General features: G+C 50.2%; 2 protein-coding genes across 6 annotated transcripts; one reads left to right on the forward strand and one right to left on the reverse strand.

The window, feature by feature from the left end:
- Positions 1–296: 296 nt before the first annotated feature.
- S100A1 (S100 calcium binding protein A1) lies at positions 297–4,629 on the reverse strand. 4 transcript variants are annotated; one of them, XM_024748353.1, is made up of 4 exons: positions 4,568–4,625; positions 3,526–3,584; positions 1,542–1,694; positions 297–604 (listed from the first exon to the last, which is right to left on the reverse strand). In XM_024748353.1, exons 3-4 carry the CDS (start codon positions 1,680–1,682, stop codon positions 461–463), a joined length of 285 nt encoding a protein of 94 aa, XP_024604121.1. In that variant the 5' UTR covers positions 1,683–1,694; positions 3,526–3,584; positions 4,568–4,625; the 3' UTR covers positions 297–460. The 4 variants fall into 4 exon arrangements, with proteins under 4 accessions (XP_024604121.1, XP_024604120.1, XP_024604123.1 ...); XM_024748355.1 differs by having other exon boundaries at positions 299–604; positions 1,542–1,698; positions 4,568–4,629; XM_024748354.1 differs by having other exon boundaries at positions 299–604; positions 1,542–1,705; positions 4,568–4,629.
- On the forward strand, positions 4,422–12,757 carry S100A13 (S100 calcium binding protein A13). 2 transcript variants are annotated; one of them, XM_024748350.1, is made up of 3 exons: positions 4,422–4,549; positions 5,574–5,767; positions 12,512–12,757. In XM_024748350.1, the coding sequence occupies exons 2-3, from the start codon at positions 5,615–5,617 to the stop codon at positions 12,653–12,655; spliced, it is 297 nt and encodes a 98-aa protein (XP_024604118.1). In that variant the 5' UTR covers positions 4,422–4,549; positions 5,574–5,614; the 3' UTR covers positions 12,656–12,757. The 2 variants fall into 2 exon arrangements, with proteins under 2 accessions (XP_024604118.1, XP_024604119.1); XM_024748351.1 differs by lacking the exon at positions 4,422–4,549 and adding an exon at positions 5,172–5,415.
- The last annotated feature ends 1,766 nt before the right edge of the window (positions 12,758–14,523 follow it).

Genomic DNA, 14,523 nt, shown 5'->3' on the forward strand with positions numbered 1-14,523 from the left:
GTCCCCAGTTCCCATAGGATGTCTAGCGCATGGTAGGTCTTTAGTAAATATTCTTTGAAGGTTGAAGGGAAATTCTTCTGGCTTTATATCTGAGAAGCTGATGTCTCCTCCACTTCCAGCTGGGACATTGAACCCCAATGTTCCTGGGCCTTGAGCATTCCTTAAGTAGGAAGATGTAATGGCCCCTTGACCTCTCTCAAAATAAGATCCCTCCCCAAATAAGGCAAGTTGGGAGTGAGCAGCCTTCACTTCCCCACCCACTTCCATACCCCAAAGGAGACAGACAGCAGCTGGCGGCTTGTGAGAGAGGAGCCTTTAATGAAAGATGAGTTGCAGGCCTGGCCCACTACTCTTGCGCCCTTATTGGTGGGGAGGGAAAAGTGGGGTGAGGGGGAAGCAGGGTGAAGGGGCAGGTATGGCAGGGTGGAGGCGAAGGGCGCTGCCCACTGGGGCTGTCTGCTCAACTGTTCTCCCAGAAGAAGTTGTTACAGGCCACTGTGAGGGCAGCCACCAGCACCACATACTCCTGGAAGTCCACCTCTCCATCTCCATTCTCATCTAACTCCTTCATCACCTTGTCCACAGCATCCGCATCCTTCTGGGCCTGTGGAGGGAGGAGATGGAGAGGTAGGTGTATAGGGAAATGAACAGCACTGAGTCAGGGGCATGGGGGCAGAAGGAGGCAGAGATGAGCAAGAGAGAGAACTACTTCTAATTATGGGACTCTCGCTGCTGTCCTCAAAACTAACAAAATACTTCCTGTTGCCTACAGAATCAGCTCCTTAACAAGGCAGAATAATGAAAACAATTACCATATGTTGAGTGCCTACAATGTGAGAAGCACTATACTAGGAGCTTTACAAGCACTGTCTCATTTAATTCTAGCACAAATAGTAAGAAGTAGCTTTCATTAGTCCCATTCTAGAGAAGAAACAAATTGACAGTCGACGGTTAAGGAACATGCCCAAAGTCACACAGCTATTAAGTGGCAGCGCCAGAATTTGAACCCAGGTCTCATAAAACCTCAAAGCTGGTACACTTTCTACTGGCTTCTCTTTTGCATCCTTCAGTCCAGTCAAAACTACCAAGCACGCTCCATCTGCTTTCTCACATGCTCTTGTTCAGATACTATACCTCCTCCTAAAATGTCTACATTTACCCTAATGATCTTCCAGGGGCCTGAGTGCCACCTCTTTGGAGAAGCCGTCCACTTCAGTCAGGTTAATATTCTCCCATAATTCTTTCTGGCACCTCTGTTAAGGCCCCGGGTGCTTCCTGGTGTTCAAGGTTTACTTTCAAGTGTCAGTCCTTCCCTGCTAGACTGTGTGTTTTGTTATTGATGCATCTACACAAGGCCTAGCCCTTAGCAGGTGATCAGTAAATCAGGGCATTTTGACTTGAACCCAGAAGAGTAGGGGAGCCTGGGAGAGGAAGGAGATGGTTGGGCTGAGCTGGGGTGGGATGGGGATGTGGCAGGGAGGTGCCCACTCTGTTCCCCCACCCCTCGCCCACTCCACCCTGTACCCCCACCCTGTGCTCACGTCCAGGAAGCCGGAGAGCTCCGTCTGCAGCAGCTCTTTCAGCTCCTTCTTGCTCAGCTTGTACTTGTCCCCCTCCTTGCCCGAGTGGGCGTGGAACACATTGATGAGAGTCTCCATTGCCGTCTCCAGCTCAGAGCCCATCTTGTAGCTCACCTACCCACGTCCCACCATGGAAGTGAGCTGGGGACCGTGCCTGGGGTAGCTGGGGTTGGGGTAGGGGCCCACAGCTCAAAGAGCCATGAGATCGAAGCCCCACCACAACTGATCAGACCTAAGTCTAGCCTCATTCTCTGTGCCCTTCAGTCCACACCCAAGCCAGAGGGAATCAGGGCTTTGGGCATGGAGGTAGAACAGCTGGAGCTGGGCTGGCTCTAGAGGCCTGCAGTGCACTTTGCAGTTGCTCCTGGCTGCCTGCACACTGAGGAGGGTGGGGCAGGCAGGTAGGGGTGGTCACAGGACCCGGCCTGGCTTCCTCTGGCTCTATTTTTACCCTGGACTTGCCTGCCCAGCACAGCCAAGATCTGCTGTTGGGGATGGTGGGCTGGGCTCCCCTCTATAGCCTTGACTCTGCTGCCCACCCCGAGCAAGGAGTCAATCTGGTGCCCTTAGTTGGCCTGGTGGATAGGGTGGCAGTCTGAGTGGGTGGCCCAAGGTTCATGGGGACGGGGGCGTCTCACTGCCTCTGAGTTTCTTGTCAGCAGACCGGGGGCCTCTCTTGGTCCTTCTACACTGCTCTCTCCTGAACATGTCACTTTGGCTTCCCTCTGTTACCTCTAGTTTGGTTTGCCTTGCTTCTCTGCAGATTCAGCCCTTCTACTGTGTGGTGGTGGGAAGGGAAAGAGGGATGTCTGAGCCTTTTTCTTGGAGCCAGGGCTTCCAGGGAGGGGGAGAGGACACTTGTGGGATCTTGTCCCTGCCACTCCCACCCCCAGGCCCAACTTGGGTGATGTGGGGACATGGCAGCAGGGAGAATGGGGCTGGTATGTGTTAGGGGAGATAAAGGCTGAGTGCATGAGGTCCTCTGAATCCAAGGGGCTGGGAGAGAGGAGGGGAAAAATGGAGGGGTCTGTTGAGGAGAGGGGACTGCCAAGCCAGGGGGTCTCTTTCCCTTGGCCTTGGGACGGTTGGCCCCTCCACAGCCTCAGGGGGCAGCTCAGGTGTCTCAGATCAGGTGTCCCCATCCTTCCCCAGACCTGAGGGGCTGGACAATGGGCCCTGATCAGATGACATCCTAGCTCTTCAATGGGGCCCTTGTGAATGTCACCTGAACTCCGGACGTGAGAAGCGGTTGTCACAGAGACACGGGGGAGATGGAACCCAAGCCGGGACCTCAAGCAGCCTGGGATTTTGCGTAGGGGCCATTCTTGGCAGGGAGGGGGCAGACAGAAGAACAAAGGGAAAGAATGAGAGGAAAGAGGAGTGGAGAAACTGGGCCAAGAAAGAGGAGGAGGAGAAAGGGGAGGTCACATGAAGGGACAGTGGGAGTGGGTATAGTACCCTAGTGCCCCCTTCCTGGTATCACATGATTCATGCTCTGCCACCCCCGCCCCCCAACTTCCCTGGGACCTGAGCTCTTGGCAAGGCTGGGTGGGGTGGCAGAGAGACCACGGCTGGCGGGGGGTGGGTGGGCAGAAGGAGCTGGTCCATCTGCTTTCTTATTCTTACACCGCTGGAAGCAAGGCGAGAGCTGGGTCTCCTCCCCAGCACCTGGGAGATGGAGGGAGCCTTGCGGGGGCACGTGAGAGCTCTGTGGGAGGAGGGCCTGGTCTCCTGGAAACTCAGTGGCTGCGTTCCCCACTGGCTTCCTTATTCACTGAGCTCCCAGATCTCCCTCTGACCTTCACTTGCCTCCCCTCACCACCTTCCAAACACTGTCTCCCCCAAATCCCGAGCTCTTCCCCAGACTTTTGGAGCCCTGCTGAAGTCCCCTTTCCACAAGGCTGGCCAGGGCAGGGACCCAGGGCAGATGGGGCAGGATACTCACTGTCAGCCTGGGAGCAGGTTCTGGACAGACAGACGAGGCTGCAAATGTGGCTACCGGAGCTGTGTGGGGAGACCTGTCTTCAGTCGTCCTTCCCCCTCCCCCCCCCGCCCCCAGGCAAGGGGCCAGGAGTGGACAGAGGCGCCCTCTGTCTCCTGGGCTGGAACAGGCTGGCCTGTGTCCTCTTCTCCAGCCTCCCCTGCCTCCCCCTACGCTGGATCCCAAAAGGCAGGGCCCAGGAGGAAGGGAGGTGGGAAAGGTCCTGGGAAGAAGGAACACTCAGAGGCCTTCTCGGCTCCCCCGGCCTCCCGCAGTACTGGGTATGCTGCTAGGCTAGGAAGAGGTACATGCACCTGGCTGAGGGGCTCAGCGGGGGAACTTCTCAGTGAATAATTTAGTCTTGGTAGTCTCCCCGAGGGGTTTCAGCCTGAGACCCCACTGCGGGATTTCAATCCAGGGTCTCCTCTATCGGGGGCTCGGCCTGGGTCCCCCTCTGTTTGTGGGGTCTCAGTCTGGATCCTCTGTAGGGGTCTAGGGCTGCAGGGTCCTTGGTGGGATCCCATTCTGAGGGGCCCTCTTGTGGTGTTTCTTAGATGGGACCTCTCAGTGCCGAGCTCCCTCAGTTGATTCTTTGAATTTACAGTGGCCTCCCCACGCCCCAACATACATACTCCAGATCAGACGGGGCGGGTGTAGTGGGGCAGCAGGCTCCCCGTGTTGGGAGGGATGGGACCCCAGGATGCCTGCTGAATGGAATCTGGCCAGGCAGCTCCAGGCGGGCCCTCCCCCTCACCAAGTGGAGGCTGCGGTGGGCTGCGTTGGTTGGGTGGGGCCAGGGTTCCAGGCCTGATTGCTTGGGGTGGGGAGGGCCGGGCGGGAGGCGTGACTGGGCGCGCTCCTCTCTTCAGAATGCACGACGGAAACTTGACACCTCCGGGCTTGGGAGGGGCTCTTTCCTCCCTCCAGGGAAGCTTATAAACCTCAGCCCTAGGGCTCCTGTCTCGCTGCATCCCATCTCCTTGCCCCGGTGAGTCGCAACCCTTACCCCTGGAGGGTTCCTGGGGAGCCTTTTTCCGCCCTGGCCTCCCAGGTTCCTACCCTGGAGCCGGCTCAGACTGGGATTCAGGAAATGGCTTTGGGAAATCCAGCAGCAGTCCTTGCAGAGGGCAGGGGGTGGGTGGGAAAAGGGAGGATGATTGGGCATGACCCCTTGCCCCAGCCGTACCCGTACCCTCCCTCCGCCCCCGGCGCCCCTCCACTCCGGGCGCTGTGGGTGAGTGCCAGTACCAAATCCCTCCTGGGCGCGGGCAGTCAGCGGAGCCCCATCCAGGACCTGTTGCTGGGAGACGGGGATGGGGAGGGCTATGGGGTCCTGGGCTCCGCACTCTGCCCAGCTGCCCCCGAGGGGAGGGGCGAGCGGGACGACAGAGAGGCGGGGTCTGCCCAGACCAAGCCAGCCCTGACCACAGCTGGGCATTTGCCAGACCCCGGCCTCTCTGCTGGGAAGAGCAGCCTGTGTGTGTGTGTGTGTGTGTGTGTGTGTGCGCGCGCGCGCGCGCGTGTGTGTGTGTGTGTGTGTGTGTGTGTGTGTAGAGACAGGTCCTTGCACAAACAAGCTTTGGAGACAAACAACCCCATGACCCTTTGAGGCCGGTTAAGCTCCAAGAAAGGACCCTTGGGACTGAACCCCACAGAGGGGCCACCAGACTGAGAGGACTCCAAAGAAGGACCCCAGACTGAAAGCCTGCTCCCAGACAGAGGGGTCTCCAGACTGAGGGACCACCACACACGGGTCCCTGAGACACGGACACTTCAAAAGGACCCCCAGACTGTGAGACCTAGAGAGGAAGGGGTTTCTGGAAGTGAACATTTCTTCCCCCCACCTACACTGAGGTACCATTGCCTGGTCCCCTGCCCCAAGCTCCATCCCTGCATCCCTGTCCCTTCCCTACTTCCCCTTGAGGCCTCCTCCAGGCAGAGGCTTGAGGTGGCAGCGCCAGGGCAGGGGCGCTCTGGCCTGTCCTGACTCTCTCTTCTTCCCCCTCCTGCAGATCAGCCCTGTGAGGACATCAGCTCCAGCCCCAGGGTCCTAATGGCAGCCGAACCACTGACTGAGCTGGAGGCGGCCATTGAGACTGTGGTCACCACCTTCTTCACCTTTGCAGGGCAGGAGGGCCGGAAGGGCAGCCTCAGCATCAATGAGTTTAAGGAACTGGTCACTCAGCAGTTGCCTCACCTGCTCAAGGTAGGTGGGGGTCTCTGGGTGTGAGGTTTTGGGAGCCAGTGGCTGTGGGACCCTGTGTATATGAGGAGGTATTACTGAGCATGATAAGGTGACCACAGGTGTACTGTGGAGGAGGGTGTGATGACTGCACATGTAAATGGTTCTGGGTGTTCTTGCTTGGTGTGTGTTTGTGTGTATAGTTAGGTAATATTATGTCTGTGTGAGTGCGAGTGTTGTATTGGGATTTGTGCTCCCATCAGATGATGCTGTTGGGTTCTCGTGGTGTCTCTCTGTGCCTCTCTGGTCTCATTTCCCCAGCACAGGACTGGACCCAGAGCTGGCTTCCAGGAGATTCATAGGCCATCAGAGCTAGAAGGAGGCCAAGAGAAAACACGGTCCAAATTCCTCGCTTCACGTATACAGAAACCGAGGCCCAGCTATGGGAAAGGGTTTGTCAAAAATCAAAACACAGCCAAATTAATGGAGTCATAGAATCTCAGTATAGGAGGTTCCTGTAAGTGGTCTGTGATTATTCCCCACCCGCTCTGGGAATCCCCTCAATAATGCAACTGACAGGATTATTCTTTCTCTCCTGTTCACAGGATGGAGTAGGGATTTACATTTCATCTGCTCTGGGTTGGCACATCATCCCAGGCTGTTAACAGTTTCTTTTACATCCTTTCTAAAAATTCAAAAGCACATAAAAGTGTGTGAACATGGATTAAAAAAAAAAAACAACACAAACTAGTCTCTGAAATTCATAGTCTATCATTTGCAATATCTCCTACATCCTTAGACTTTTCCCTTCCTCTTCTCACAGGAAACTTCAGGCTCTGCCCTGAAAGTACAGCATTCCCTGTAGCCTTGTCAAATAATGACTGGTTTTTCTTCCAAATCCGACTCCCTCTGGGCCTGGAAATGCAGATAGTGACCCCTTTGCTTTTCCTTGCAACTTCCAGATCTTAGTTTCTTCTTCTTCTTTTTTTATTGGCTGCACCCATGCAGCTTGTGAGATTTTAGTTCCCCGACCAGGGGTTAAAACCCGGGCCCTCAGCAGTGAGAGCACACAGTCCTAACCACTGGACTGCCAGGGAATTCCCTGTTCTCCTTCCTAAGACACCCAGCTCCTTGGAAGCTTGTATGTACCACGTGCCACCCTTCTAATCGCACACCTTATAGCGCTTCAGCTTCTGGCTTTTACCGTTTTTCTTCTCATCACTGCCACTGTCATTAACTTCAGTATCCACACAGACAACTTATTCAACACCTGGGCCTTTCAGTTTCTTTTTTTTTGGCCGCGCTGCACGGCATGTGATTTCTTAGTTCCCAGACAAGTGATCGAACCCACGCCCACTGCATTGGGAGCACGGCATCATAACCACTGGACCACCATGGAAGTCCCTGGGCCTTTCAATTTCTTCAACTCCTTACTTTCAAAGGTTCTGTCTTCCTGCACCTCAGCATCCCTGCCCCTCCACTCTGCTGCCCTGTCCATTCTTTAGGTCTTGTCATTACCAATGCGCCATCTCCAAAATCTCAATTTCAGGCCTCTCTTTCTCTGCCTACCGCCTCCTGTCATTACAGTTCTATTCCTCTATCTAGTTCCTCCACTCCATGACTTCCTGACTCCACTGGGAACTTCAGTCTCTTGACCCTATCACTTTTTCATCTTCTATCACCATCCCTCGAGACCTTATTTCCCTTCTTACTCAGCTGGGTTCTAAGGCTCACCACTATAATCACTTGCTCAACTCCCTTGATTCTCTTTCTCTCTGTCCTAGTTATTTGGCAAAATCCCAACTCAGGTTAAATCCAACATTTCAGCTTCATTAGCTTGTTGGTGAAACCCACCGTTCTGTGTCTGTGCTTGTACAGCTGAATCTGGTAGAGAAAAATGCACTGCCATGTTGTTGATTTGTCTCACTTTAAATCTATAACCACAGCCCCCAATAGGACCCTTAGCAATACCTGGAAATTCTTCTACATTTCCCTATTAATTCATTTACTAGCTCTTTCAGGTGATTATTTCACAACTTTTCCTTTCTCCTTAAACTCCAGTACCTCTTTTCATAGTCTCCCTCTCACTGAGAAATTTTCTTACTGAGAAAAATAAAAGCCATCGGGAAACTTCTATGTGCTTCCTCCCCCAAAACTACCAACCGATCAGCACATTTCCTGCCTTCCTTCCTGTTAACACGAATGATCTGTCTCTGCTGCTAAGGCCAGCCCCTCCACTGGTGCACTAAATCCCATCCCTTCTCACCTACTTAAAGACATTACTCTTTGAATTCTTCCTCCTTTTTTTCTTAAAATTAATTAATTAAATTTATTTTGGCTGCATTGGGTCCTCGTGGCTGTGCACGGGCTTTCTCTAGTTGCGCAGAGCAGGGGCTACTCCTCGTTTCAGTGTGCAGGCATCTCATTGTGGTGGCTTCTCTTGTTGTGGAGCACGGGCTCTAGGTGCGTGGGCTTCAGTGGTTGTGGCATGCAGGCTCAGCAGTTGTGGCTTTTGGCTCTAGAGCGCAGGCTCAGTAGTTGTGGCGCACGGGCTTAGTTGTTCCGCGGCATGTGGGGTCTTCCCAGCCCAGGGCTCAAACCCGTGTCCCCTGCATTGTCAGGCGGATTCTTAAGCACTGCGCCACCAGGGAAGCCCTCAATTCTTCCTCTTCTCTCTTGCATCATCAAAATTTCTGTCTCTACTAGGTTGTTCTGATCAGTTTACAAATATGCTCTACTATCTCCCGTCTTAAAAGAAAACCTCCCTTGACCCTATAATTCCCTCCAGCTATGCCTTACATCTCTGTTCCCCTTTGTAGTAAAACTCCTCAAAAGCAGTGAGAGTTATTTATACTCTCCACTTTATGCTGTCTCTACTTTTCCTCTCCTGGTTCAGAATGCTCACACCCCAGGTATCTGCTAGGCTTATTCCTCATTTGACAGATTTCTGCTTAGATGGCAAATCCTCAGCATGACCTTCCTTCACCACTGAGTACAGAGATCACCTCCTTGTGTTCTGTTCCTTTACCTTGGGCTATTTTCTTTCAGAACACTTCCTTCACAACTTAGCTTCCATTATACAATTTTACGTTACCAAGAAGTAACATATAATTTTCTTCCTTTCCATGTAGGAAACATTCTTGTTCTATAAAGGAAAGGAATCTGCTCACTGTTTTATCCCCAGCACTTAGTGTCTGACTCCTAGTTAGGTGCTCAATAAAATACTGAGAGAGGGCTTCCCTGGTCGTGCAGTGGTTGAGAGTCTGCCTGCCAATGCAGGGGACACGGGTTCGTGCCCCGGTCTGGGAAGATCCCACATGCCGCGGAGTGGCTGGGCCTGTGAGCCATGGCCGCTGAGCCTGCGCGTCCGGAGCCTGTGCTCCGCAACAGGAGAGGCCACAACAGTGAGAGGCCCGTGTACCGCAAAAAAAAAAAAAAATACTGAGGGAATAAGTGAGATAGTAAAAAAGTTTAAAAGAAGTAAAAATTGTTGAGTGAGTGAATGAATAAATGCATCTTACCTACGGTTCTACAAATAGCTTTTTAAAAATGTAACAATGCATATAGGCTGTTTTCCCAGTTTAAAAAATGATGTACTGTATTCTAATATGTAGCTTAACACAAATTTATGTAGTCAATCCTCTATTGATGAACATTTCTCTTGTGTTCACTTTTCCCTTTTGCAAACGTTGTTTATATAGATATATCTTTACATACTAAAGGGAAAATATTTATAGAGTAAATGTCTGGCAGTATAAATATTAGGTCAAAAGGTTTGTTCTTAATTTTTATGGATATTATTAATTTGCCTCCCAACAAGTTTGTACTTGTTTTCATGGCCAACAGCAATGCATGCGACTGCCTGTTTCCCACATCCTTGCCCCAAATGGGTCTAACTGAGAGTTTATTTTTTAATTTAATTTTTTTTGTTTTTATAAATTTATTTATTTTATTTTTGGCTGCATTGGTTCTTCTTGCTGGGCGCAGGCTTTCTCTAGTTGCGGAGAGCAGGGGCTACTCTTTGTTGCGGTGCGCGGGCTTCTCATTGCTGTGGCTTCTCTTGTTGTGGAGCACGGGCTGTAGGCGCGTGGGCATCAGTAGTTGTGGCACGTGGGCTCGGTAGTTGTGGCTCGTGGGCTCTAGAGCGCAGGCTCAGTAGTTGTGGCACACATGGCATGTGGGATCTTCCCTGACCGGGGCTCGAACCCGCGCCCCCTGCATTGGCAGGCGGATTCTTAACCACTGCACCACCAGGAAAGCCCTTACTGAGCTTTTAAATTTTGCCAATCTAATATGTGGAAATGGTGTCTTGTTCTGATTTACACTTCTTTAATTCTGAGTGAAATAGAACTTTAAAAAATACTTTTGATAGGCATATATATTGCCTTTTCTGTGAACTGCTTGTTTCTTTTATCAAAGTGTTTTTCTTTTCATATTGATTTATTATAGCTCTTTATAAATAAAGAAAATAGCCTTTGTCTATTATGTGCATTGCAAACATTTCCCCCTAATTTGCCTTTTCGTCCTTTGAGTTTGTTTTTGGTCTTTTTTGCCATACAGAATATAAAAAATTTTTATGTAGTCAAATCTGTCAAACTTTTCCTGAGTGGCTTCTGTGTTTTATGCCATGTTTAGAAAGGTCTTCCTCAGTTTAACTTATTAAAAAAACTCCCAGACTTTATTTTATTATTAAAATTTTCTTATTGATGTTAAATACCCCACTTATTATTTATTCAATTCCCATGTATATTTTGGGGCTCTTTATTCTGTTTCATTGATGTTTATTATTTAGAAACATTCTCATTTAATTACTGTGGCTTTAAAATATGCTTTGATAACCTGTAGGGTTGGTTCTCCCTCATTATTGTTTTCTTTTCAGAATTTTACCAGTAGATCCCACATGTTGATTTTTCAAGAAGAATTTTAGTAACATTTAATCATATTAAAAAGAATCCTGTAAATATTTTAATTGGGATTATATAAAAATGTTATTTTAGGGAAAATTGACATCTTTACACTATTGAATCTTTCTCTGTTAAAAAAAGTATGTTTTTCTCTTTATTCTTGTTTTCTTTCATATCCTTCAGTTCAGTTTTCTTCACAAAAGCTTAAGAGAGTCCTACATTTTTTCCTGAGTGCTTTATTTTATTTTTTACTATTTTAAGTGGGATTTTTCATATTATATTTTCAAACTGGTATTTGTTTTTGTGTATTAATATTGTCACCTGATACTTTATCATTTCTAATAGTTTTTTGGGGGAAGAAATACAGATTAGTGGGTAAGAGCATAAGCTCTGAGTCAGACAGTCTAGGTTCAAATGCAGGGTCTAGCTTGTCATCCCGGGTTAGTTATTTAATCTTTCTGAGCCTTCATTTCTCATCTGTGAAATGGACTCATAGTAATACCGTTCTTGTTGGATTGGTCTTGCATTTATTCAGTCAGTATTTATTGAGTGCCTACTACGTTCTGTTCTGACACTGTCCTAGGCTTTGGGTTACAGTGGTGAACAAGCCTCCGCTATGTGCCAGACATTCTCCCAGGCACTGGCATTATGGTGGTGAACAAGACGGACAAGGTCCCTGTGCTCAGGAGACTTTCATCCTAGCAGATTATGAAGATTAAATGATGTAAAGCATGTAGGGTGTTCAGCATATGCTCAGAATGGTCAGCACTATTACGTGCTTACACTTGTTGAAATGTTAACCTTTATCACTCTTCCGTTTTTTTCTAGGTATACAATTATATAATTGCTAATATAAGAGGTGAATTTACGTCTTCTTTCCCAACAATTTTACCTTTTATTTCTTTCTCTTGACTAATTGTATGTTTTCCCCTTCCATCTGTGTGTTACACTGGGCATCGTTGCCTTCCACTGGCAATGCTTACAGTATTTTATAAATAAGCATGATTGTAGCTTTAAAAAACATCTTGTTTAGCTCTTCTATAAATTAGCTTTGTGCCATCTATAGATTTGGCAAGCCTTCTCTGCCTTCCTCCAAATGTTGATTCAAATGTTTAGCATGAGCTCCTCCTGAGGCACCCTTGTCTGGTTTGACATGGATCCATTGTTCAACAGTCAACTTTCTGGTTGTGGTTACTTACCTGGCAACCAATCCTTTGATCACGATGGTCCAACTTAGAATATCCTTAGATTTCACAGGTCTGCTGGGAGAGACTTTGCCAAGGGCCCCCTGGGAAACCACATACCTTGTGTCCTTGCCATTCCTCTGATCTACCAGGCTAGTGACCCAACTGGAAGAATGAGAAGACACTAGGATTATGCAAATGGGCAGCCAAGTGCTGTGAACTTCTCCAGCTTTCTGTAAAGGAGGAGTGTGGCCTGAGAAGGCTCTGTGGGTGGTCAGAGTGAGTCAAGGCCTACAAGGGCTCCCCGAGTGTCTTTGGGCTTATCCCAGGACTTGCACAGCGGCGTGCTGGAGCCCACCCATACCTGCCGTTGAAGGCCCGTTGTGTGCAGCTCTTCCCCTCTCTGCGTTCAGTGACATCATGTTTATGGTTCATGATCTGCCACGGTGGGTATATTTAGACCACAGCAAACACTATAACCAGGCTCCCCACTTCCCTCCTCTGCTTCCCCCTGGAGTTGGGCACCAGGGCGGTGCTGTGTTGGAGCTGCAGCTTCGTCCTGAAGGTTTGGGGCAGATCCTAGTGCTCTCTGAGGGAAGGGAGTGGCGATTGGCAATTCTTCCCTCCCTGTGTCAAAACCCTCGTTTCTAACCCCACTCTTCCCTGTGGTGTCTCCTCAGGATGTGGGCTCCTTAGAGGAGAAGATGAAGAGCTTGGATGTGAATCAGGACTCAGAGCTCAAGTTCAATGAGTACTGGAGACTGATTGGGGAGCTGGCCAAGGAGATCAGGAAGGAGAAGGCCCTGCAGATCCGAAAGAAGTAAAGCCGGCTGGCCGGGATGGGGGTGGGCATGGCAGGGCTGGGCAGTACCCCACTCCCCACAAATAAAGCTTTCTCCTTGAAACACAGATGTTTCTTACTCATACCCACCTTGATGATTTCTTCTCTTGAGACTAGGGGGTGGGAAAGCTCTGTCCCCACCTGAGGTTGGGTCCAAAAATTACGAGCTCCTTGAGGACCAGGAATGTTATTCATCTTCAGATACTCTGCAGCATCAGATCTTGTACAGGATAGGTGCTCAATAAATACATGGTTGATGAATGAATATCTGAAAGGTAGAGACAGATCTCTGGGGCAGGTGAGGTGACTTATATCCCACCAGGTCTCAGGGGCTTGGTCTTGGTTCCCACTTTCTTATTCCTGGGTTTTGTGTCATTGGATGGTAATGATAGCGGTGAACATGTGTTGAGGGCTTGCTCTGTGCCAGGAACAGGGCTGAACATTTTCTTGTATTATTTTAGTTAATGCTCACAGCCTGTTGAGGTAGGTACTGTTTTTAAGTCTTGTATTAAAGATGAGGAAACAGATTTTAGAGAGGTTAAGTCACAAAGACAAGAATAGGTAGAACTGGGTTGAAATTCCAGAGCCTCTGTAATGAACCGGGATCCTCTCTGGATGGGTGCTTGGGAACCCTGGACCCTCCTCTCCTCCCTCCTACCATGGCAGGGGTGAAGCAGAAGGATGAACACAGGGTTCTGGTTCGAGGACTGGGGTGAGGGTGGCGGTCGTGCTGCAGGAAGCAGAACTTTAGGGCACCCAAGCGCTGCTCTCCCCATCCTTCTTGGCTAGAGAGGCATGTGGTTTGAACTGTCTGCCACCAGAGGGAGTAGGGGTGGGGCAGCCCAGCAGGCAGTGCCTTCCAAGGACTGTCACTGCCTTACTGTCAGGTGTCCATCATTTGAGGCAGCTGTGAGTCCAGAGGAACATTTAGGCTGAGACAAGCTTCCCATCACACACCATGAAAGGATCCTAGATTGAGACCTTCCATCTAAGTGCCCCTGGACTGAGAGACCTCAGAGGGACTGCCAGGCTGGGACTCTGAGGGTCCATTTGAGACATTCCAGAGGGGCTCCCTCACAGTGAGAGACTGAGACATTCCAGAGGGACCCCCAGACTGAGACATTAGAGACCTCCGTCTTGGAGAAACCCTGAAATCGAGATAGCCTCAGAGGGGTCCCCAGGTCGAGACACTTACAGACACCCCAGTGGAGGCCAAAAGTACATAGGAGCCCTAGAAGGAGACCCGCGGAGGGGCACTGGGAGGTATACTTTGATCTCAGAGTTTAGGAAAGGAGTCCAGGAACTCTGGCTCTCAGCACTGCCCCCTTCTTTCCTGATTCACACAGACTCCCCTGCCTTCTCCCTTTCTCTTCCCTCATCAGGTGGGGAAGGCCACTGGGGTTGGGCTGAGTTCCCCCCAGACCTACAGCCCAGGATCCCTGGGATGTTATCCCAGGTGCTGGACTGGGCGGGGCGGGGAGGGCGGTTTGCCGTGGAGTCTCTGGGTTAGGGAAGGCATGGGATTCTGAGGGAGGGAGGAGCAGGTAGCCCAACCAGTTTGGAGAGGTTGTTAGCTGACAGATAACCCATCTGGGCCTCCCATACGTGCATGCTGGCTGCGGGGAGCTGAAAGGACATCAGGACAACACTCATTCTGCCCCCTTCACCAGGCTACCCTTCTCTGGCTCCTTCCTCCAGACCCAAATTTCTGCCATTAGGACTCGGCAAGGCTGGGCAGGCTTGAGTGTCACTATCTAAATCGGCCTTGAGGGGAGGAATGTGTGTGTGTGACACATTAAAGTACTTCAACCCACGTGTCCCTCATTCCTTCAAGGCCACAAAACCCGCCTT

This window comes from Neophocaena asiaeorientalis, unplaced genomic scaffold, assembly GCF_003031525.2.
Source record: "Neophocaena asiaeorientalis asiaeorientalis breed wild unplaced genomic scaffold, Neophocaena_asiaeorientalis_V1.1 scaffold76, whole genome shotgun sequence".
NCBI classification, from domain to species: Eukaryota; Metazoa; Chordata; class Mammalia; order Artiodactyla; family Phocoenidae; genus Neophocaena; species Neophocaena asiaeorientalis.